The following is a 24,077-nucleotide window of genomic DNA, read 5'->3' on the forward strand; positions in this document are numbered from 1 at the left end:
AAACAGGAAATAATTCCGACCGATTGATGAATTTGAAGTTCGCGCATTTTTTGGACTTAGAAACAAAACTTTTGTTGTCAACAACAAACCGATTTTAAATTGATTGAGAAAATGGTTTCATCAAGGTAATTTAATTAAGTATTTTCTTTGATTGTTAATTATAAATTTGTTGATTTCTTTTGGTTATCTGAGTAGGAAAACTGTCTGGGATCTCGCAGTTGATTTGAAATCAGAATTTAATTTGAAAGAAACAAAACAAACTCTTTTGTTTATTGGATCTAAAGAATCGGTAAGTTTAATTGTTTCCAAAATTCTCTTGATTATTGATTAAGTATTGTTTTTTTATCGTGTTTTTAAATGGATTTAAGGGGAAATCAAGTATAATTAATCGGTTCATGGATCGCAAAGATGAGCCCAAACCGACATTGGCTCTGAACTATTTATCTACTCATTCAGAGAAAATCGGAGATGGAGTAAGTTGAACTGGATTAGATTTAATTTTCTAATTTCAAATTGTCTATTTTTTTCTCAGAACCAGTTATGTGATATTTGGGAATTAGGAGATGCTACTTATCTGCTTAAATTGTTACCATTTGTACTAAAAGAGGATAATATAAAGTACGATCATTACAATTAGTCAATAGTAAAATCCGAAGATTAATTTCAATTTAACTTCGACTAATTATCTAGATCAATGGCTATCGTAATTGTCCTGGATTTAAGTCGACCTAATGAATTAGTCTCAGTCACAGAATGTCTTCTGCAAAATATATGCGAGATAATCTCGCCTTTCATTAAAAAACAATCCAACGAACGACGATCATCAATCAGCCGTAATAAAGCCGAAAGAATGAGCAGTAGTAACATTAAGAAACTTTTACCAAATTTATCGATTCCAATCATTATAATGGCCAATAAATATGACCTTTTTCAGGTGAGCGCTCGAATAAACCTTGAATTGAGTCTACAATTTGCACTCTCACAATTAATAGGACATGGAACCGGACGATCGTCGGCTAATAAGTAAATATCTTTGCAGCCTTTCACAAACTGAAGGATGTTCACTGATTTACACGAGCATCAAACGAGATCAATTAGTGAACCGAATCAAATCTTTGCTAAAAAAATATGCATTTAATCATCAATCAGAATTACCTGAGGCTCGTTTTGATAACAATAACCCGATCTGGATGCCGAGTGAAAGTGACCCTTCAAATTTTTTGGACGGAGATTCATTGGAAATATTGAAAAACAAAATGATCAAAAGATGGAATCAAATTGCAATTGAGTTAATTCTGCCTGATGATCCAGCAAAAGATGAAAATTTCAAAGAAAGAGATGTTGATTTGATTAGAACTCAAAGATATGAGGTAATTTACTTGACAATTTGCATGAGATAATCAACAAGTCCATTTCTTTTCTCAGGAGCTTGAAAAATATCGAAGACAATTAGACCATAAAGTCATTAACTAAGGTGAGTAATTAAATTGTTCCTCAATTAATTGTATAGTAATAATCTCAAGTCTCATTATCAGTATTCAAATGGTTCTCAATGTAGGGGAATAATATTTTCTACGACTGAATTAAGACGAGTTATTTTACATGATTAATTGAGCTTTAGTTGTTCAGATTAAAGATCAGATCCAAATGATAATGATTTTCATTTGCATAACATTTAATTAGACGAAGATATAATTTGATTGGTGTTCAAGGTACACTAATTGTGTTGGAAATCAATCTATATTAAAATCGAATTTTCTTTTTCGTTAGAATAAAATATTGGAATTGAATCGTTTAAACGGATAAACTTCCCTCTCGGAATTTAGTCTTACCAATTAGCACATTGACTAAGGTTGGACTTCCTTGACGGGCCAATTGAATAGCCGCTGTTAGAACCGCTTTCATGTTATCGCCGTTGGAAGCATCTAAAAGGAAGCCTTTGCCTCCCAATCCATCGACACATTTTTCGTAATTAGTATAAGCCAAGTTACAGGAAACATCGGAACCAAGGATTGGTTTTTGTTCTCGAGCGATTTGTGTCCAACAAGCATCATTACCGACAACCGAGATCACGGGGAGTTTATGACGGACGAAAGAATCGTATTCGATCATTGAATATCCAAGTGAACCGTCTCCATACAAAATGATAACATCGGCATCGGGTTTTACAGCTTTAGCACCAAGAGCAAATCCACCACCACAACCAAGTGTACCAAATGCTCCGGGATCAAGCCAACATAAAGGTCCTCGAGGTCGGACAATGTATGAAGCTGAACCAACGAAATCACCGCCATCGGCAATTAGAATACTATTTTCAGGGATAACATTTTCAAGTTCAGTGAGCAATTTAATTGGATTCAAATGCTGATCTGTTGGGGCTTCTGCCATTGTTGAGGTTTTAGATTCCTTTGAATCATCTCGTTCTCTCAACGCTTTAATCCATCCTTGATCAACAGTGAAATTTTTACTCTTTAGTTCATCAGCTAATCCATCGAAAAATGAACCAACATCTCCTTCAATGGCAACTTCCGAATTCCAAAAGATCCCATGATTTTTATACAATTGCTCTTTACTACGATTAATGGCAACTATTTTGGCACTTTTTGGTAAAACGCGACCGTAACTAAGCCGAAAATCAGTTACTATTCCACCGAGAATAATTAGATCAGCTTCTTTCAGAGCATCCCGACGAGATTGTCTCATCTGAATGGGCGATTTCCTGCCCAAAAGACCTCGGGACATTCCCCCAAGAAAACAGGGTATTCCTAACGATTCAATATTTTGTTTCAATTTGTGAGCACCAATCGGTGGTAACACTGATTGTGATCCCAATAAAATCAATGGTCGTTTAGCACCTTGAAGTAAACTAATGACCCTTGATATGTCTCCTTCACTTGGTGTTGGGAAAGAAATCGGTAGAGGATCAGTGGGCCATTGCTGGTCAAATGCCCCTGCAAATAAATCTTTAGCATAGAGATTTAAATATCCATTTGTTAACTTGGACATTAAATCGTTAGATTTACTTTTAGCAGACATCTCTCGGCTAACCATTTTGTAAGGGTACAAAATATCAAGCGGACACTCAACAAACACTGGACCTGGAGTTCCTGATTGAGCTACTTGGAAAGCTTCTCGTACGATCGGAACAATATCTCGAACTCGTGTGATTGTTTTCTGCCATTTTGTGACTGATTTCATTAACGACATTTGATCAATATCTTGAAGGGCTCCTTTACCTTTCAGAAGAGTTGCCGGACAACCACCAAACAACACGACGGGTGATTCAGCCATCTGAGCATTTTTAATTCCAGTAATCGTATTGGTAATACCTGGACCCGCAGTGACCACAGCGACACCCGGTTTACCCGAAATCCGAGCCACCGCATCGGCAGCAAAAACGGCATTTACTTCATGTCTTGTATCCAAAATACGAATTCCTAGTTTCTCAGCGGCAGTTAATATCGGTGAAATGTGACCTCCTGAAAGGGTAAAAATGTGTTCCACTCCATGTGAATGTATTGTCTGAGCAATTAACTCTCCTCCGTGTCTTGCACTATTTTCATCAATCTATTTACAATCAACAATAATCAACAATTAATTTACATTTTATGAAAAGTCCAACATTTTTTTCCTTCACTTACTTTGGTAAAATATGATGAAAAAACACTAAGTCGACGTAAGGCCATAATTAACTAGGACTCAACCAAATTAAGAGTACAATTAACTGTCACCAGTACCAATCCAACTGATTTGTAACAATTCTGTGATCAATTCAAGTTTTTATAACCTACTAGTGATTAATTTAATAACCATAGAGGTGAAAAACAGAAGAGAAGAGATAAATGGAAGATTAATCAAGGACAATTAGATAACAGTATGAGTAAAATATATAAGAATATAGTAAATCATTGCCGTGTTTCTCTGTATTTATCGCCAGCGCTGAAAAGCGAGGAATTTACTGATGTGCACTTTTTTACCTTTTGGCCGTCGATCATGGTGCTTACCGCTACTGTGGTAATCGGTTTCACGATTAACTTTTACTCGAGAAAAAGACCCAATTATATGATAGAAAATGATTTAGATTTTAATGGCACAATTTATCAATATCGTAATTATCTTAATCTTCAATCTAACAAAAAAAGTCATGTAGACATGAATTAACATGGAGCTATTGATGACTAACTCTCTTTTATTCCCTGATTGTTGCTAGAAAACGATTGACTGTAATCATAAAATAGACTCTTATTATTAATATAAAAAAGATAAATAAACAATCAAGTGAAACAATTTGCACTCATCAAGAATCAGATTATTCGAATGATGATTTCAACTGAAGATCTAAAATCAATCAAAGTAGTTTAACAGGTTAATTCAAGATGATTGAGGTTCTTATTTGAACAAAATCCTTGAAATATCAAGAATAACCTTTAATTATTAATTAATAATACAAAACAGCTCAAGAAACGATTGAATTTCTTTTAACTGATCTTTAACAATCAGTTAATACAATAATTAACAATCAACCCAAGTTAAAACTTAAACCTTTGATTATCTTGTTCATCTTAAAGGTGATTATCAATAATTTTAATTCAATTTTCTATGCTTTTCATAATAATCCAGAAATTCAATTGTTAATCATGTTCATAGTTTGAGTGTGAAAATTTACCATTCATAACATTAAGGTTTACTTTTAGTGGATATCAACTCAAGTTTTGTCTTTTAACAATTAAAAACCAAAATGGTGAAATAATTAACAACAGATCATAAATATTAATAGCTTACCTTTTCTGGTTGAGAGGTTGATCTGCAATCAGGAATTACAATTTAATTGAAATTGACAAGGAAATGGAAATCAAATTGTGTTTTTCCAGTTACTTTGTTTACCTTCAGTTTTTGGTTTGTCTTGGTCACTCTTGATTGGGTTGGATGGTCAATGAGTACAATCAAATGGTCATTTGTGGAATGTTGATTAATCAAGGGGAAAACTGACACAAAATTAAAAACAAAAACATTAGTTTGATCACAAGACAATCAACTAATTGAGAGACAACATCAACTTCCAACTAGAGACTTTTATCCAAACCGAGATTTTAACAAAGTCCCTTTAGCTTTGTTTACATTTTGAGAAATCTCGTTAATTGTTTTTTATTTTTTTATTTATTTTTTAATTTTTTTAATCCTTTGAAGAGAATATTTTTATATTTCTCTAGTGCATGAGCAACGACTCATGTAACTGTAATCCAAAGTGGACTAATAAAATCATTTCGGAAAATTGAGTTTTTATCAATTGGAAAGTTTTGTTGTGGTTGAATTAATTGTATTTGGATTGTTGATTATCGTTGGGCTCGTTTTGAACATCAAACAGGCTATTTTTGTTACTTTTAAAAACATGGCGATCAGAACATTTAAATAATCGTTTGTCATCAAACTGAACAAAAATGTAACGGAAACTGATGATTCCTTTGGATCCGTCCCTTATATTAATACATCTGAAGAGATATTTTGTAGTTCGACCTGATGTAATTAGTATTTGGTTTAATGGTCTGTTAAATTCAAATTTGATTCAGTCTCATCCGCATTCGTTGAAAGTATGAGACCAAATGATGATGAAGAAAATGAATGTTGTCAATTGATAATTTAAATCGTTTACATGGAAGTTTCATCTGTTTCCCCCCAAGTTTAATCGTGAAATATTTACACTCTAAGTATAATAGATAAAGGTAGACAATTAACAAATTGTCAAAAAAAAGATTTGCTTATTTTTACTGTCTATCGCTATCTTTTCTTATTCAGTTAGATACAATGGGCTGGATTTTTTAGCATCGAGTTTCTCAAAATCGCTGTTGATGGTATTAATCATTATTATAATCGTCATCATGTACTACTCTTAATTAATTGTCCATCTTTGAAAACTCTTTCTCTTCAGAAAACTTGAAAAGGAATTTCAAGTTGTGGCGGCCATTGGAAAAGTTCGAACTTGGAAGATAAAGTTCTCGAAGTTCTTAAGTTTTGTCTCTGTTTTACTCTTCGTTTGTCCTCTAATTTTAAGAATTGATCTAATCTCATGACCCTAATGAAATAGAGAATTAGAGAATTAGAATCAATTACTTATATTCGACAAGATAAGTTAAATTGAATCAATTTAATTGATTCGATTAGTTTTCCAATCTTTTTGAAAGAAGCGCTTCAATTATACTGAAGGTGGAGTTTGTTGTTGACAGAAAAACGATTTCATCAAATGTTGAGAATCTCAAGTTGAGGTTCAACATTCAAATGCTTGGAATTAATTTCTTGTTGTGATGTCTCTTTGTTCATTAATTAGTTCAACAATTAGTTTAATAATCAACACGAGAAATACAAGATGAGCCCTTGTAACTGGATCAATTTAATAAAAGGTTTGTATTGGCAATCAATTGTGCAGCTTTTCAATTCACTTTTTCTTTTTTTTATTCTATTTCTATCTGTTTGGTATTTTCCTTTCTCTTTCATTTTGTTAGTTAATTGTAATTGATTTTAATTGTGTTTACGTTCTTGTCATCATTCTAATTTTCAGGTTTTATGGAACAATAATTGACTGATTTGTTCACATTAATTGTGTTCAAGAAGAGATTCGGGATTCATCGTGGCGCTTGTATTTTTTTCTCCTTTTATTCTGGTTTTCCCTTTTCTTTTAAATTCTACACAGTTTTGGAAAAGTTAATCTTTCACTTCCATTTGTTGCCAAATTAAATTGCCAGTTAACTATGTCGAAAAGTGATTCTTTGTTTGATTTCAGTTATAAACAATTATCAACTAGTAGCCAATCTGTTGGATTTTATAGTAAAATTAAATCATATTTTACTCACTCTTCTGGCCGATCAAATATAGTTTATATGAAGATATTTTCTGCTCTTTTCTATGGCTGTTCATCGTTCCTAATCATTGCCGTTAACAAAGTGGTCCTTACTTCTTATCGATTTCCGTCAGCAAAATTTCTTGGCCTTGGTCAAATGGTTGCGACTTTGTTAATCCTTTCCTTTGGTAAATCAATGTCCATCATCAGTTATCCAGATTATAGTTTAGAAATACCTAGAAAAGTATTTCCATTGCCGCTATTTTATATTGGTAACTTAATTTGTGGCCTTGGAGGAACGCAAAGATTAAGTTTACCAATGTTCACGGTTTTACGTCGATTCGCCATATTAATGACATTAATTGGTGAATATTTGGTTCTCAATATTAAATCAAGTACCTCAATAATAATGACAGTTGTTGCAATGGTTGGAGGAGCTTTAATTGCTGCTAGCAACGATCTCTCCTTTGATGCCCAAGGCTATATTCTGGTTCTGAGTAATGACCTTTTCACGGCCGCTAATGGTGTTTACATGAAAGAGAAACTGGATGCCAAAGACCTGGGAAAATATGGACTCTTATTTTATAATAGTCTTTTCATGTTACCCCCAATGATATTAATTTCCTGGTCGACGGGGGAATTGGCCCTTTCATATCAATTTGAACATTGGACTAATTTACCTTTTTTAACTTCATTCCTTTCATCATGTATTATGGGATTTCTACTCATGTATTCAACTGTTTTATGTACTTCATACAATTCGGCCTTAACTACTACAATAGTTGGATGTCTTAAGGTGAGTTTGATTAATTAATTTATTCTCCATTAAAATTAATTATACCCTTTCATCGCTTTAATTAATTTTCTCTTCTCTCTCCTTTTGTATGATGAAATTTTACAGAATATTCTTGTCACTTACATTGGAATGTATATTGGTGGCGATTACATTTTTTCTTACGTTAATTTTATCGGATTAAATATCAGTATGATCGGAAGTTTAGTCTATTCTTATCTGATTTTCGTTAAATCAGAATCAAAGTTACCAATCGCCAATGGATACAAGCCAATTCCTAAAGAAGAAAATACGAATAGTAATAACAACGTTATCAAAAGTAAAGAAAATTTAATCAATGAATAAGAAATCATATAACAATAAAGTAATTAAGTAATACACAAATGATAAATCATTAACAATATCTTGTTTTATCTGCTGGTTGATTTAATCAAAATCTAAAAATATTAAATCATAAATTGTAGATGAAAGTATTGAATGATTGAACAGTAAGACGCTCGTGATAATTACACTGGTACTGGTTAATTAGCGGCCAACTAGAAACTCATATTTCCTCAATAATTGATGACCAAATAAGTTAAACAATTGATATTTATGATCATTAATAATATTAATTATTTCACCATTTTGGTTTTTAATTGTTAAAAGACAAAACTTGAGTTGATATCCACTAAAAGTAAACCTTAATGTTATGAATGGTAAATTTTCACACTCAAACTATGAACATGATTAACAATTGAATTTCTGGATTATTATGAAAAGCATAGAAAATTGAATTAAAATTATTGATAATCACCTTAAAGGCGAACAAGATAATCAAAGGTTTAAGTTTTACTTGGGCTCTGTTGGTTGATAGTTAATTGCTGTATTACAAGTACATGTACTAACATGATCGAATGCAAAAAATGTGATGCTCACAATCGGATTTATTTGTTAATTACAACTTTCAATTAAAAAACTCAGACCATCATAATTGGCCAAGTAAAAACTTCTGAAAATGTGAAAAGTTCATTTGTAAATTGCCACTGAAACAGAATAATTATTGGAAATTCAGGATTACCGATTGATAATTAAACTTTTCATGTGACAAAATTATTAACTGTCATTCTGAATAACAATGTTTTTATCTATCGAAGTTTAGAACATAATTGAAATTAGAGCATTTTTCGAACGAAAAAATAAACGGTTAGATCAGAACGTTGTTTGTGACTTCGCTTCGAAGTTCATGGCTGAACATTAAGAGCTTCGTTCTTTGGCGATTGTGCATTCGCTTTGACAATTACTTGATTCTTAGGAATTGGCTCAAGAATATTTGCCATGAAATTGATTCCCTTACAATTTGTTCAGTGATTAATTCGATTGTGAAATGGTTTTGAAATTGATCCATTAATCATCTGTTGAGATTCAAAGAGAATCCAAATGAAACTCCAATCGACTCAAAGCCATTTGATCAGCTGTTTCTGAGAATAGTAAACAAACTGTTTGACTTCTATTCTTTTCTCGATAATTTCGATTTATTTTCTTCATTATTTTTATTCTTTTGAAATTTAATGATTTTAAGGTGATATTTTCCTTCTAGAATCGTGAATAAACCTGAAAAGTGAATATAATTAGACAGGTTTGGCAAGTTATCCTATTCTCCCAAGTCAAGGATCTGATCATCTTTTTTGTATCTATTTTGTTAATACAAATCAAATACTATGGAGCAATTAATGAGACTTAATTCACAAACCAGTGGCAGAGACAAAGTGTTGAGGTAAGTTGACCAGTACAATTGCTCCAATTGGAATAAATTGTTTCCTTGTTGGTCAAGCAATTGATCTTTTCTCAATTCTAATTCTTTTCTATATGTTTATCTCATTTTCTTTTCCAGGCTTTGGCAATTCTCTTTTCGTTTAGCTTGGTCTTTATTGGAAAAAAAGTCCTCATCTAACATGGAAACAATTGCTCGTCTCAAGGAAGTGGAAAGTTTAATAGGTTTCTCCAGAAGATGTAAGATCAATTATTCAAATTAGTTTGCAAAATATTCGCCGAGTGTCAAAAAATCAACAATGACTCGTATGCATGGAGGTTGTTCACAAGAAAGAAACTCGGATGATTTGATTGAACTAATCGATTTTGTTTCTTTCTCATTTCCGATGCCAATTTAGTGCTTCGATTGGGCCGTAGTGTTGATTTAATGTATTCGTCAATGTCCAGTTTATCAATTTCCGATCCAATTCTGAGGATGATTGTCACCAGTTCCAGGATATCTTCCTCTTTGTTTCTATTTGCTGACCATTTGGTTTGGCTAAAGAAAGTTGGTCTTCTTCAGATCGATGAGTCCAAATGGTCAGATACAAGTAATCGGTTTTGGTTATACTCTTCAATTCTTAATCTACTTCGTGATTGTCATGAAATTAAACTACTGATTGAAAGTGAACAAAGATTAAGGAAAATTAAACAACAATTGGGATCGGTTGAATATCTAACTACTGTTGGGTCAATTTTACTTAAACATAAAAATGTTTCAATCGATACAGTGAAAAACATTTGTGATACTTTACTACCAATGGCCAGTTTGGGACAATTAAAAGTTTCGCCGTCGAAAATTGGACTCATCGGTATTGTTTCATCAACAGCAGCGATACTCCAAATAGTCAATCCGTCCTACCGATTATAACCTGTCCCTGATTGCCAATTTTGTATTAATAATTAATTCAAAGTCAATTCTTTATTTTGATTTACCTCATAATCTGTCCATAGTGTAACAATTTAATTCATCTGTAACAGACTCAGTGTTGCTTAACTAATTAATAAGATTATTGCATTTATATTCCTGGATTAATGGACATCCAGTATTTTGTAAACTGAACAATTTAAAAAATTAAATCAATCCAATCCAAGGAACCGAAATCGCCAAATTTTCCAGTTACTTTGTTTACCTTCAGTTTTTGGTTTGTCTTGGTCACTCTTGATTGGGTTGGATGGTCAATGAGTACAATCAAATGGTCATTTGTGGAATGTTGATTAATCAAGGGGAAAACTGACACAAAATTAAAAACAAAAACATTAGTTTGATCACAAGACAATCAACTAATTGAGAGACAACATCAACTTCCAACTAGAGACTTTTATCCAAACCGAGATTTTAACAAAGTCCCTTTAGGTTTGTTTACATTTTGAGAAATCTCGTTAATTGTTTTTAATTTTTTTGTATCCTTTGAAGAGAATATTTTTATATTTCTCTAGTGCATGAGCAACGACTCATGTAACTGTAATCCAAAGTGGACTAATAAAATCATTTCGGAAAATTGAGTTTTTATCAATTGGAAAGTTTTGTTGTGGTTGAATTAATTGTATTTGGATTGTTGATTATCGTTGGGCTCGTTTTGAACACCAAACAGGCTATTTTTGTTACTTTTAAAAACATGGCGATCAGAACATTTAAATAATCGTTTGTCATCAAACTGAACAAAAATGTAACGGAAACTGATGATTCCTTTGGATCCGTCACTTATATTAATACATCTGAAGAGATATTTTGTAGTTCGACCTGATGTAATTAGTATTTGGTTTAATGGTCTGTTAAATTCAAATTTGATTCAGTCTCATCCGCATTCGTTGAAAGTATGAGACCAAATGATGATGAAGAAAATGAATGTTGTCAATTGATAATTTAAATCGTTTACATGGAAGTTTAATCGTGAAATATTTACACTCTGAGTATAATAGATAAAGGTAGACAGTTAACAAATTGTCAAAAAAAAAAGATCTGTTTATTTTTACTACCTCTATCTGTCGCTATCTTTTCTTATTCAGTTAGATACAATGGGCTGGATTTTTTAGCATCGAGTTTCTCGAAATCGCTGTTGATGGTATTAATCATTATTATAATCGTCATCATGTACTACTCTTAGATAATTGTCCATCTTTGAAAACTCTTTCTCTTCAGAAAACTTGAAAAGGAATTTCAAGTTAATGGTGGCCATTGGAAAAGTTCGAACTTGGAAGATAAAGTTCTCGAAGTTCTTATGAAGTAAGTGTATTGATTGTAAAAAGAAAACTTTTGTCCTCTAATTTTAAGAATTGATCTAATCTCATGACCCTAATGAAATAGAGAATTAGAGAATTAGAATCAATTACTTATATTCGACAAGATGAGTTAAATTGAATCAATTTAATTGATTGGATTAGTTTTCCAATCTTTTTGAAAGAAGCGCTTCAATTATACTGAAGGTGGAGTTTGTTGTTGACAGAAAAACGATTTCATCAAATGTTGAGAATCTCAAGTTGAGGTTCAACATTCAAATGCTTGGAATTAATTTCTTGTTGTGATGTCTCTTTGTTCATTAATTAGTTCAACAATTAGTTTAATAATCAACACGAGAAATACAAGATGAGCCCTTGTAACTGGATCAATTTAATAAAAGGTTTGTATTGGCAATCAATTGTGCAGCTTTTCAATTCACTTTTTCTTTTTTTTTATTCTATTTCTATCTGTTTGGTATTTTCCTTTCTCTTTCATTTTGTTAGTTAATTGTAATTGATTTTAATTGTGTTTACGTTCTTGTCATCATTCTAATTTTCAGGTTTTATGGAATAATTGACTGATTTGTTCACATTAATTGTGTTCAAGAAGTCTTTTCTTTCATTTTAAACAATCAAGTGATGTTACATTTCTTGTTCTATTCAACTTGGTAAAAGATTGTAACTCATTTTCTTTGTTTGGGAAAAGAGAAAATTTTTTTTTCTTTTTCTCTCTCTCTCTCATGTTTCCATCTTTTTAATAATAAATTTTGTTCCTTCATCATCATCACCATCTCGCCGCCATCTTTCAACTTGCAACATCAATAGTTTAATGGGCTAAACTTTTGTGGTTTGATGTTGTTTTCTTCTTCTTTAATTTTGTAATTTTTTTTGTGTCTTTTTGTTTTCTTCAAAATTTCAATTATTCTTTTCTTTTTAAAAAATTACTCTCCTTTGTGTGATGCTGAGCGATGATCCGAAGACATCTTGGTCTCCTTTTCGGTGGTCATCTTTTATTTCACTGGATACCCATTTTCTTTCTGGTATCTGGTCAAACTGAAGAGGAAATTTTCACTACCCAACGACGAACCGGATACGCTTGTGAAGGGTCAAGTTTAACATTATCTTGTGGTGATCCTTACATAATAAACTTAATACGTGCCAATTTTGGTCGTTTTAGTATTTCAACATGTAATTCCCAAGGAAATCTTGAATGGAGTGTAAATTGTAAATCACCTGAATCTTTTGCCAATATTCAATTAAATTGTAATCGTAAGAATAGTTGCTTATTACCAGCATCTAGCTCTTTCTTTGGTGACCTATGTCCAGGAACTTATAAATATCTTGAAGTTCATTATGAGTGTGTGCCTAAATTTCAACGTCCACCAGGATTTTCTGAAGTTGTCCGTCATCACCATCATCATCTTCATCATCTTCTTCACTTTCCTCTTCCCTAGACTCTTCATCATTACCTTCATCATCATCACCATCCTCACCATCTTCATCTTTTTCATCATCTTTTGATGACAACTGGTCTTTGTTACCTCAATCATCTTTCTCCCAATCTTCACCCTTCTCTCTAAGTGAACAGAGCTCTAACAATAAGCCAAAGAACCAAAGTCCACCGCCCATCATAATACCAACAATTAATCCATACCGAACTAGTAGTCCACAGATTTCACCTTCACCTCCATTATCACCCAAAATTGAACTCATCTCAGAATTTTCACCCTCCCCACCACCATCACAACCACAGCCCCCAATTGATTTTGATCTATCAACCCGTTCAATTTTAGATATTGACTCTAAATATGATGAAAATTCATCTAGAATTTATGAGGAAAATTTATACATACCACCACCAAGTGGATCATCTTCCGGTCAACTTTATTACAGTAATTTAGAAAATGAAGGAACAATTCGTATTCTTTTAATTCTTGGATCAACTCTAAACTCAATTATTCTATTAATTGCCTTGGTTACCCTTGTCCTTATTCGTTCACTGCAAACCAAGGAATCAGCATTGATTCGTAAAAATGTTACAATCAATTTATTACTCGATCATCTTGTGTTATTATTAATTCTGGGTACTTACCTTTCACCAAACTATTTCAATACAACATCAATTTCATCATCATCATCATCATCATCATCATCTAATTCATTAACAACCAACACTTCAACCCTTCGTTCATTAGGTTTTCTTGTTGCCTTATATCATTATTTTCTTCTTGTTCATTTTGTTTGGATTCTTTTTGATCTTGATCTTGAGCTTCATGTACGCCTATCAAGGAAACAATTTATTGATCCATCTCTTGTCCTTGGTCCATCAGGAACCGTTTCTGCCTCTGTGAATATCTCATCAACTGCCACCACCACCACACCAACAACAGCAACAACAGCTTCAATACTTACCGGTGGCATAAATCCAGTTAAATTGAGACGCTATCTTTACCTAACATCATATTTGATACCATTAATAGTTATTTTACTCATCTCTTGGTCAACATCAACACAAGCCTTACCAATGTTTGCCAATCTTTGCTCACTTGAGGCTCGTTCTCATCTTGCTTCATTTGTCATTGCCTCGTCTATCATATTAACTGGCCTTGGATTAGTACTTCTTTTAGTTACCTATTCAAGAATTGGTTTACATACATCTTCTTCATCAACTGGTCAATCATCATCTTCACCAGTATCTCCAGGTTCTGTTGGAGGTTTTGTTTATCCATCCGGATTAATGACCAGTGCAGATAAATTTGCATTAGATTTAATGTTAAATCGGAAGCTAAAAATTTCATTATTTTGTCGTTTCTCACTTAACCTGTTGGCTGCCATTAATTGTACTCTAGGCGTTGTTTATTTAACTTACAGGGTATCAACCATTGGATTCTTATTTGCCCTTACCAATGTTTCCCTTGGATTATTTGTGTTCTCTTACTATTGTTTAACCAAAGAGAATATTCGTTCCCGTTATTCTCTAATATGCTCTTATGCAGCAAGACACATTTTTTGTTTAAAAGGTGATTCCAAAAGCTATCTGGATAATCCTCATCCCGTACATCATGGGCATCATCATTCTCACCATCCAAATGTTGTACATCACCTTCCTCTTAATAGTGGCCTTAACTTTCTAGGGGATTCGTTTTCGGAGGTTATAATAAGAATCCATCTATTCAAAATCTTACTGGAAATCCAGCTCAATTATCACAGCCCATGATTGGTAATTCATCTAGTATGGGTGGATTATCCCGAGAGTTTTCATCATCGCGTCATTATCTTGCCAGTGACGCTGCCACCACCGAAAGTGGATCTGATTATGGTTGTCGTAGGTTAACACCGGCTGCAGTTGCCGCAGCTGCTGCAGCCGCTGCTGCCGGTAACGGTCCTAATATGGCTACACATGGACCAACACCTAATCATTTTTATCATTTATATAATCCTAAACAATCATGTAATCCATACTCTTGTCATCACATGATTGAACATGTATATGAATGTATTGATGATGAACCTTACGTTGCCAAGGTAATCCTACCTCCTGGTTCAACCGTTGCCTCAGCCGCTTTAGGTAATTACAGGTTGCATTCCATGGCAGCAGCGGCAGCCGCTGCGGCTGCTGCTGGTGGAGATCATGGTCATCATCTTCATCAACTTCACCATTTCCAGCAAACATTACCCAATCACTATCTTGGTTATCATAATTTAGAGTCACTTCACCTAAGAAATGGACAATTTGCCGTTTCAACAGGAGCTCCAACATCATCAGGCCTAACGACAACAACCAATCCATCTACAACCACACAAGGAACACCAGTAACATGTTCAAATGGTTTAATTGGAAACACATTACCCGCTATTGTCAGTGATAACAGTGGTCGTCGTACAATAATTTGCAGTAAATCTAGTTCAAATTTAGCCCATGAAGGTGATCTAACCAATGGATCCAATAATAGTACCAACCTTGGAACCTTTAACGGAAACAATGACATTAACAATCACTCTCTTGGTATTAACAATGGAGCACCAGTTTTAGCTGTTCTCGGTTCAAATAACCGAGTAATTTCATCATTTACCAATTCACATCTTCAACAGCAACAACAAGGCATCAACATTTAATGATGGTTAAAAACCTCTGTTGATTTTTTCATCATCATTATGATTTTTTTTTCTCGCTCTCTCTCCCCTGTTTCAATTTCAACTTCTTCAGGGAAAACCAACCAAACAATTTGACTGTGATACAAATGCCAAAATTTTTCTTTTCTAAATAGTTGTAATTTGCTTTCAGTCCAAACATAACGGTACAAATTAATTTCTCATCTTTTCCTTGACAATAATTTAGTTATCCACGTCAATTGTTTTTCTCTGTGAATTGTTTGTAATACAATGGACTCTTATGAGAATTTGATTAAAGATTATTGGACCAATGGATATGCTGTTTTCCCTAATTTTCACGATTCAAATCATGTCGATTCCATTTTGAAAGAGACCAAAAATATCGTGGAAACTTTTGATCTCAATGAAAATCGAACTGTATTCAAAACGGGAAAAGGGCAACAAGGAAATGACTATTTTCTCAATTCAGGAGATAGAATTTCTTTTTTCTTTGAAGAGAAGGCCCTTGATTCTGATGGCAATCTAATTGTTCCTCGTGGTCAATGTTTGAACAAAATTGGTCATGCTCTTCATCATTTCAATCCAATCTTTAAACAGGTAACATTCAATGATCGAATCAAAAATCTCTTAAAAAGTCTTGAATTCGTGGAACCAGCGATTGTCCAGAGCATGATAATATTTAAGAACCCGAAAGTTGGAAGTGAAGTTACAGCTCACAAAGATGCCGAGTTTCTATTCACTGAACCAGAGATTAAATTGACTGGATTATGGTTCGCATTAGAAGATGTTACTCTCGAAAACGGGTGTTTATGGTTCATTCCAAAGTCTCACAAAGAAAATGTCACTCGTAGATTCGTAAGAAGTGAAGACGATTCGGGGATCAAAGTTTCATTCGATTTCCCTGAAACGGAGTATGACGAGTCTTCATTTCGACCTGTTACTGTGCCGAAAGGATCTTTATTGCTTATCCACGGATTAGTTGTTCATAAGAGTGGACCTAAAGCATGGGTCTACTTGACCCATGCTTACTGAAATGTTGATTTATCAAAATAACGAGAAACAAATGACCATGCTTACTGAAATATCGAGAAATCTCGTTAATTGTTTTTTATTTTTTTTGTATCCTTTTGAAGAGAATATTTTTATATTTCTCTAGTGCATGAGCAACGACTCATGTAACTGTAATCCAAAGTGGACTAATAAAATCATTTCGGAAAATTGAGTTTTTATCAATTGGAAAGTTTTGCTGTTGTTGAATTAATTGTATTTGGATTGTTGATTATCGTTGGGCTCGTTTTGAACACCAAACAGGAAATTGGAATATAAAAAATGAATAACATTTAAAACCCATGAACTCATAAAATGGACTAAATTTAGATTCACTTTGAATTGGATTGAATTACTTTATGGAAATTTAGTTTCTCCAAATTATCGTTGGTGAAAATTAAACGTTCAAAAATCAGTTATAATCGACAAGTAACATTCATTTTATCTTATGGTTGACATTCAAGTAAGTCTTCTGGTTTTTTGCTTCGATTGAATTTAACGTCATTTTTTCATGGGTTTTCTTTTTTGTCAACAGTTCCACTTGGTCTGGATGGATAAATATACACGATGGATAAATCGATAAATCTCTCAAAATCAAGGGAATATTCGTATTTAAATGATTTGGATCAACATTTAGCTAACCAATCATAAAATCTGACGTCTGATTATCAAACTCTTAGTCTTAAAGAGCCAAGAATAGTAACGTCTCAGGATCCTTACCAAGGAACGAAATGAATACAAACCTAAGGTGAACCAAGAAAATGTAACATTTAAAATGACAAAAGTTCATGAAGTTTATGAATTTATGAAGCCATCAGATTGATATTTACACAGTTACTCTCGCCACCAGTTAACTATTGGTAATCATTTAATTAGAAAATCTTTTTCTTTTATTTTCCCTTAGGAGTAAAATGTGACAAATAAGTTGCATGTGACAAAGAGTTTCCAAGGAGAACTTGATTCCAATCGAAAAAGGAACAAGGCAACAAAGAAGTCACCCTTTTGCCTGTGATTGCAATTGAGACGAAAAATATTCCATGAGAATTACAATTAAAAGATTTCATGAAAGTACAAGGAGACACATAAATTAAAGTCAATTCTGAGCAGAAAAGTTCCTGATCATGGTGAAGATCATGATAATGTTGAAGAGGAGGAGGAGAGGAGAGAGCAACAATTAAGGATGAGGACCCTGATTCTAATCATGTCAAGAGTAAATCATTTTTTAGACGAGGACATAATAAAAGGAAGAGATGAAGAAAAAAGTAATCAATGAATTGATAACCAAGTGATTACTTTCAAAGTGACCCCGAGTTCAAATGTAATGTGAAACTTGATTCATCTCCAATCTACAATCAAAGTCAACAATCAACTCTCAAGAGGAGGAAAAAATGTACACAATTAATGAAACAAAACCGATGATCAACAAGCACATAAAACATTTGAACTTGTAAATTACCAATTGATAACCAATAATCAAAGAGATTGAACCAATTAATTACATTGAACCACAAATTCACAATCAAATGTTACCCGAAAGGCTTATTAATCATACAATTAACCCGATTCTTCAATTTTAAATCTATGTCTTAATTGTTTCCAATGCTATTTATTAAAAGCGTTAAAAAGTTTTCTAATTGTTACAATGGATAAACAATTACAATCGTTATCATCAAAGTAATCACAATCACAATCATCAACATCATTATCTGTTAAAATAATATCCGTAATTACCAATAATTAACCTTTGACTTTGAAGTAAATTGCTACACTCAAATGTTGGTAAAGCAAAAACAAAACTTAACGATGAATTAACTAATTGTTAATTAGATTGATTAGATTTGCAAGAAATAGTCTCACGATTCAAATATCCGGTTTATCGTTGGCAAATGATACAAACGATTTCACTGATCAATAATTTCATTGATTAGTTGTGAATTCTCAGTCAGCAATTAACTTGATCCTAGACAAAACAATTAAAGCTGAAATTATTAATTGTAAAAATATTATGCAAATGATAAAGATAAATGAAGAAAATGTTGAGCAATTAAAGATCGTCAATGATTATTTATAACTTGAATTGGCTGGAATCCAAATTGTTAAATTTAATTTGATTAGTTGAAGGAGAAGGAAAAAAATGCAAGTTAATTAATTTCTTCCGTTTTTCTTAACTAAACATCAATTTCCAACCCAAACATAAGATAATCATGAACTTTAAATAATCACAATCAAAATTGATTGCAATCAAAAGTTAATAAAAACTTTTCGAATTGGAGAAGAAAAAATTTCTTCTCAAATTTGTTTTCTTCACAATTTAAATCGCGACAATTTTTGCCGCTCTTTTCATTTACATCTTCTAATTGTAATTTAAAAGTCCACAACCGATCGTTCCAACTGCTGCTAATTGTCGTTAACTGTAATAATTAACTGAATGTTAGAAAGTTTCAAATGCTGAACGAGAATCGTAAACAATCAAGTATCCAAATAGTTCCAAGGTTAACAAGCTCAGAAAGTTTTCTCGTGATCATGATTAAGTTTATTATCATGGAATCACGAGAAAGAGGGGACGAAGGGGTTGGATTATATTCAATTGATGATGTTAATCATTAACAATTTATTCAATATTATCGTTGATTAATAATGTTGATTCTAATGATCAGGTCAAACATGTTGATTGTGTAATGAACGATAAAACAAATTAGATTGCCAAGGAAAACGTTTCGCTTAATTGGAAATCATTTTTTATTTCTCAATGTTGATCATCAAACAATTAACGGCACTGAAATTACAATCAACTGGGTTGACTATTAGACAATTAATTGATTGTTTTCCATCATCTGTTTATACAGACAAACAAAAAAATTGGTTCAATTTTTATGATCATTTGATGAGTTTAGTTTGTGATTAAGTTCAACAATTAATAAATGACAATTGTGCTTTTCAATATTAAGTTACCTTTGATCATAAACCTTCAAACTGCAATCAAGGTTAATTGTTGTTGATTAACTGTTACCAGATTAAATCAGTTATTATATTTTTTGTTATCTTACTCGTCACCTTAGGTTTTACTGTTATGGTATCGATAATGTTTGTCAAATGAAAAAGTATTAATTAAACAATGAAAAAAAAACAATTAATTGTAACAAATTTTTGTAATTTTAATCAATTCATTTGTATATATTATTGATTGTTCACCAAACAATTAAAGTCCGCTGATGAAGGTTAGACAATTAAAGTGAACGATAAGTTTACAGGAGGGGAAGAAAAAATCTCAATTCAAATGAAACTTTGATTTAGCGGATAAAACGATCAACTGAATTAACGAACACCAGGAAAAATGGAATTGATGAAATTAGAAATGATACTGAATACATTGGGCGGTGAAGGCGTTGTTAATGGTGCCGATGCAGCGTAAGAAGGAGGCATAATTGTCGAGCTGATTGTCATCGATTCGGTGCATTTACAGATCGCATATAAAACACCCTTGACCGGCGATTTTTTGGCTAATTCAGTTTCGGAACAAATTTTGGTGCACAAAGAGGAACCAAATAGTCCCGGTGGCCTATTGGTTGTCACAACTCCGTTGCCACCAGTGTATCCACCGCAATCGGCCACACCCGCGGGTTCACAGGTACGTCCAGCAAGGTGAAAGTAAAGACCGTTAGGACAGTACTGAAGGTAATTTTCGTTGTTCCAACAATAATAGTAAGATCTACAGTCTTCTGGATTAGCATAATAAGCTTCTTGGGATCCACATGAAGGGCGAACTGTTTGAGGGCGAACTGATTGTATCACCATGAACACAATTGTGACCATTAACTTGTGATAGGTGAAAGTTATCGGGTGTTGTTGTTGATTAATCATCATGATCAATCAATTTTTGATTATTCTTTTGCTATTTTATTTATTTCTTTCTGTCACTCTTTACTTTGATTTCACTAGTTTTATATCAGAACTTAATTCAATAGATTAAGATTTTTTTAGTTTGTCAAGATGATGATCAATTATCAGTTTATGATTAATTTTCGTAAATTATTGGTTTAACGCTTAATTGTCACAGTTACACCATACTTTTCGCACAGTTAAAAGTGATTACATTGTTAAATAACGGGACAATCAAGTGATCCCAATTAATCAATAAATAATAATGAACAATCATATTATTATTATTATTTAGCGAAAGGTTGATCAAGTAACGGTAATTGTTGAATATTAACCATGGTTAAGTGTAAATTGTGTTTCATCACAATGATTAATGAAAAACAAAATCATAGAAAATGTTAAATTGTTTTATGCTGATTGTTAATAGAAACATTAAATCAAACGATTAAAAAGCATGTTAATTACAATTAACGAATCATGTTTATCGATTATTTGAATTTCGGATGAGCAGCAGAAAAAAATAAACTCTAATTGTGTTGATTTATTCAATAACTCAATCATTCAATGTAAAGTACAAATAATTTGCATTTCGATTCATTAATATCTTAGGAAAATTGTTAGTTATTCTTGCTCGGGAGATGCAAATGTAAATATAATTGTCCATCCTTATGTCCAAGGTATGCCGAGCGGTGTTTCCATTGTCATAGGATCGGTAAGAAAAAGTGCTGTCGCTGGAATGGTGATGAAATGAGTGCTGTAAAATGTGTTCGAGAACCGATCAGATCAATTCACTGAATTGAAAGTCAATTGGTAAATCATATTAGCAACTTGAACTAATTATGATTTTTGGTTAACCTCAGTATCAATCACATTGATCTTTTTTTCATTGGACATGGAGATGTTTTCGTTGATTTGATTAAACAAGTGAAAAAGTGAAAGAATTCATTGATGGACAGTAATTACTTATCCAATCGAAAAATTGATTCGATTTTATTTCAAGTTTTCACCGATTGACCATTTTACTGAAAACGGAAAACATATTTTACTGAGCAAACATGTGAACACGTACTTTTGCCAAGAGAAACAGAGTTGAAGTCGAGGAACATCCTGAGCATCGTCAAAAAGGTTTTCTCATTTCGATGGAAATACTTCCAGTGACGATGATCTTTATGACCAAAATTATTGAGAAGCTTCGAGAATCGGCTTTAGAAATATCGACCATTATGGTTTCCAATCTTTGAAATGACCATTTTCAACCATTTAAATACTAAATGTTTTTATTTCAATTATTTGCAAAGTCAATCACTTTTTTTCGTGCAATAAGCTTATTGATGATTTTAAACTGTGGAAACAATTAGCTAAATATTAATTAGTGTAGTGAAACAATTGCACCTCTCAAATGGTCTATTTTTAGAGATCCAATAAAAATCGTCGATCTGATTGGTGTTTGTCCAACAATCGTCTTGAAATGAAATAATTAAATAAATTGACTTGAGTTTTTTAGTGGGAGCATATTGGAAATCAATACTTTGTAAAGATCATTGGTATCACTTTTGTCCATCAGCCGAGATGATTAGTGTTGGAGAGATTGATTAACAATGATGAATATATTACAGAGTGAAAAACTTTCTGATGCAATTCAAAGATCACTCAAGTTCACATTTGATAAAATATTTCCCTTGATTATATGTACAATTGGAGCTTCGATTCAAGTGACAACTTTGGTGACCATGTACTTTGAGTTTCCTGCATCAACGATAATCGAACTTTATCGACCCTCAATGGTCACTCTTCCCTCGTTATCTGTTTGTTATTATTATAAACTGGATCCCCGAAATGCAAGTAAATTGAGAATTCAACCCTTCAACTCGAGCCTCACAGAACATGATCTAAGATTTCAGCTAACTGTTGGCGAGATAGACTCAATTACACCTGGATTCATGGACCTTATCAAGTATTGCAAAGTCGCTTTACCTTCATCACTTGACGAATCGCGTACCTACAATGCTTGTTCAGATGCCAGACCACTCGAAGTGAATATAAATGCCTACGAAAAGTGTTTTACTTTTTTTGGTGGCCTGAGTCCTTCGTTTTTATATAATCGTAATGAGTTCTATGATGATTTCATTCTGAAGATTGCAATCAATTCTGATATTACATTCGATGATACGGTCGAGATCCATATTCATGAAACCCAAGAAGAATTGACTTACTCCAACGGGAGCCCTTGGCAAATGACCTTAAATTGGAAAGCAAACAACTTGTATATTTTGAGCTACTTAATGACACAAAGCCATGGTCTTGGTCCACCTTATTCAGAGTGTATGACCTATTCAGCTTTGACTGGTAAATCGCGACATGATCTTATCAAAAAGTGTATGTCCAGATCAGTTTACGAAGAAAACTATGCTTTCCATGATCGTACTTTTATCAGAGTTTCCAAAGAGGTGATCAATTCGACTTTTAAACAAGGAATACAGTTGAACAAACATCGCTCAGAGTGTGAAGAGAAGTTCAGCAATCCCGAATGTCACACTCAACTATTTCAGATTCAGAAACTTCGAGCCATGAATTGGGAATCTTTGCCCCGCAATCAAACTCTAATCCTTTTCGCTTACCCATTGGGGTTTCAATCTAATGTAACGACTAGAGAAAAATTGAACTTCATCGAATACTTTTGCTATGTTGCAAGTGTCATCAGTCTCTGGCTCGAAGTTTCCTTGTTGAGTGTCGTCAACTTTCTGTTCGTTCACACGAGAAAAATTTGCGTTAGATTGATGAGGAAACGAAAGAGAATAAACGAAATCAAAAGAATCAGTTCAAAAATGTACGTCAAAGAAAACAGAAAACCGTTCGCTCTCAAGTCTACACCAAGAATACAAAGGAATCGAATTGAGCTTTTACAAAGCAATTTGATGAATGGAAAATATTATCATCGAAATCAAATTTTTTGATTTACTTAACCTATTTTAAGCTTATTAATTGTATTGTGATAGTAATACATTTATTGAAGTTGGGTATCTTTGACAAACCTTTATGATTGATCATTTTATCATCCGTGAATCTGTCATCATACAACGAGGAGAAATAATAGTTTGAGATCAGCTGATGGATATTTGCTCAACCTCTGGTTAAATTCTGGACAGTTTATTGTAATAATAATACTTTTTAGAATTAATTATATGATAGAGTTGATAAGAATTGTAAATTAGCCGTTGAACATGATGAAAAAGCTAATAATTAACCGCGTGCTAATTACGGTACTAATTTAACCAATTGATTCCTAAAACTAATCAACATAAATTAATAATTAGCAAATCAAATGTTGACATTGAAATGATGAAAACAAATTAATTGTTCATCTCTCTCTCTCTCTCTCTCTCTCTCTCTCTCTCTCTCTCA

At 32.8% G+C, this 24,077-nt stretch overlaps 8 protein-coding genes across 10 annotated transcripts in view; 5 read left to right on the forward strand and 3 right to left on the reverse strand.

Moving 5' to 3' along the window:
- The window catches only part of LOC128396387 (trafficking protein particle complex subunit 13-like), a 110,715-nt gene extending 86,693 nt beyond the window's left edge, over positions 1–24,022 (reverse strand). The window contains exon 1 of the mRNA XM_053356956.1: positions 24,013–24,022. The gene's annotated coding sequence lies outside the window, so the exon portion shown is untranslated. The remainder of the gene's footprint in view (positions 1–24,012) is intronic.
- On the forward strand, positions 38–1,524 carry LOC128396393 (cytoplasmic dynein 2 light intermediate chain 1-like). Of its 2 annotated transcripts, XM_053356968.1 has the most exons (8): positions 38–125; positions 196–289; positions 369–473; positions 533–618; positions 691–934; positions 993–1,023; positions 1,150–1,370; positions 1,426–1,524. In XM_053356968.1, the coding sequence occupies exons 1-8, from the start codon at positions 112–114 to the stop codon at positions 1,471–1,473; spliced, it is 843 nt and encodes a 280-aa protein (XP_053212943.1). In that variant the 5' UTR covers positions 38–111; the 3' UTR covers positions 1,474–1,524. The 2 variants fall into 2 exon arrangements, with proteins under 2 accessions (XP_053212943.1, XP_053212942.1); XM_053356967.1 differs by having other exon boundaries at positions 993–1,370.
- On the reverse strand, positions 1,658–5,087 carry LOC128396383 (2-hydroxyacyl-CoA lyase 2-like). Of its 2 annotated transcripts, none has more exons than XM_053356950.1 (3): positions 4,783–5,087; positions 3,642–3,787; positions 1,658–3,567 (listed from the first exon to the last, which is right to left on the reverse strand). In XM_053356950.1, the coding sequence occupies exons 2-3, from the start codon at positions 3,684–3,686 to the stop codon at positions 1,795–1,797; spliced, it is 1,818 nt and encodes a 605-aa protein (XP_053212925.1). In that variant the 5' UTR covers positions 3,687–3,787; positions 4,783–5,087; the 3' UTR covers positions 1,658–1,794. The 2 variants fall into 2 exon arrangements, with proteins under 2 accessions (XP_053212925.1, XP_053212924.1); XM_053356949.1 differs by having other exon boundaries at positions 3,642–3,790.
- LOC128396390 (UDP-N-acetylglucosamine/UDP-glucose/GDP-mannose transporter-like) lies at positions 6,231–8,009 on the forward strand. The gene is made up of 3 exons (XM_053356961.1): positions 6,231–6,395; positions 6,554–7,628; positions 7,734–8,009. Exons 2-3 carry the CDS (start codon positions 6,744–6,746, stop codon positions 7,968–7,970), a joined length of 1,122 nt encoding a protein of 373 aa, XP_053212936.1. The 5' UTR covers positions 6,231–6,395; positions 6,554–6,743; the 3' UTR covers positions 7,971–8,009.
- Positions 8,835–10,520, forward strand: LOC128396398 (peroxisomal membrane protein 11B-like). Its single transcript, XM_053356975.1, has 3 exons — positions 8,835–9,381; positions 9,499–9,617; positions 9,776–10,520. Exons 1-3 carry the CDS (start codon positions 9,326–9,328, stop codon positions 10,285–10,287), a joined length of 687 nt encoding a protein of 228 aa, XP_053212950.1. The 5' UTR covers positions 8,835–9,325; the 3' UTR covers positions 10,288–10,520.
- Positions 12,605–16,064, forward strand: LOC128396558 (uncharacterized). Its single transcript, XM_053357160.1, is given in 3 exon segments — positions 12,605–12,905; positions 13,031–14,761; positions 14,764–16,064. Coding segments are annotated over 3 exon segments (3,021 nt in total). The 3' UTR covers positions 15,753–16,064.
- LOC128396397 (phytanoyl-CoA dioxygenase domain-containing protein 1-like) lies at positions 16,020–16,971 on the forward strand. Its single transcript, XM_053356974.1, has one exon. It carries the CDS (start codon positions 16,020–16,022, stop codon positions 16,779–16,781), a length of 762 nt encoding a protein of 253 aa, XP_053212949.1. The 3' UTR covers positions 16,782–16,971.
- LOC128396400 (uncharacterized) lies at positions 19,347–21,038 on the reverse strand. Its single transcript, XM_053356977.1, has one exon. The coding sequence runs from the start codon at positions 20,658–20,660 to the stop codon at positions 20,112–20,114; it is 549 nt and encodes a 182-aa protein (XP_053212952.1). The 5' UTR covers positions 20,661–21,038; the 3' UTR covers positions 19,347–20,111.
- Positions 24,023–24,077: the final 55 nt, after the last annotated feature.

The sequence above is a fragment of the Panonychus citri genome, unplaced genomic scaffold (genome assembly GCF_014898815.1).
Source record: "Panonychus citri isolate SS breed McGregor unplaced genomic scaffold, ASM1489881v1 Contig00144, whole genome shotgun sequence".
NCBI classification, from domain to species: domain Eukaryota; kingdom Metazoa; phylum Arthropoda; class Arachnida; order Trombidiformes; family Tetranychidae; genus Panonychus; species Panonychus citri.

What these genes read in the sequence shown, in the direction of transcription:
- LOC128396398 (XM_053356975.1), top strand. Translation starts at nt 9,326, where the DNA reads ATGGAGCAATTAATGAGACTTAATTCACAAACCAGTGGCAGAGACAAA. An exon ending in GGCAGAGACAAAGTGTTGAG is followed by an intron (nt 9,382 to 9,498) that starts GTAAGTTGACCA and finishes TTTCTTTTCCAG; the next exon opens with GCTTTGGCAATTCTCTTTTC. An exon ending in AATAGGTTTCTCCAGAAGAT is followed by an intron (nt 9,618 to 9,775) that starts GTAAGATCAATT and finishes ATGCCAATTTAG; the next exon opens with TGCTTCGATTGGGCCGTAGT.
- LOC128396383 (XM_053356950.1), bottom strand. Translation starts at nt 3,686, where the DNA reads ATGGCCTTACGTCGACTTAGTGTTTTTTCATCATATTTTACCAAA. An exon ending in TTTCATCATATTTTACCAAA is followed by an intron (nt 3,568 to 3,641) that starts GTAAGTGAAGGA and finishes GATTGTAAATAG; the next exon opens with ATTGATGAAAATAGTGCAAG.
- LOC128396400 (XM_053356977.1), bottom strand. Translation starts at nt 20,660, where the DNA reads ATGATGATTAATCAACAACAACACCCGATAACTTTCACCTATCACAAG.
- LOC128396390 (XM_053356961.1), top strand. Translation starts at nt 6,744, where the DNA reads ATGTCGAAAAGTGATTCTTTGTTTGATTTCAGTTATAAACAATTATCA. An exon ending in CAATAGTTGGATGTCTTAAG is followed by an intron (nt 7,629 to 7,733) that starts GTGAGTTTGATT and finishes GAAATTTTACAG; the next exon opens with AATATTCTTGTCACTTACAT.
- LOC128396397 (XM_053356974.1), top strand. Translation starts at nt 16,020, where the DNA reads ATGGACTCTTATGAGAATTTGATTAAAGATTATTGGACCAATGGATAT.
- LOC128396393 (XM_053356967.1), top strand. An exon ending in TTATTGGATCTAAAGAATCG is followed by an intron (nt 290 to 368) that starts GTAAGTTTAATT and finishes AATGGATTTAAG; the next exon opens with GGGAAATCAAGTATAATTAA. An exon ending in CTAAAAGAGGATAATATAAA is followed by an intron (nt 619 to 690) that starts GTACGATCATTA and finishes CTAATTATCTAG; the next exon opens with ATCAATGGCTATCGTAATTG.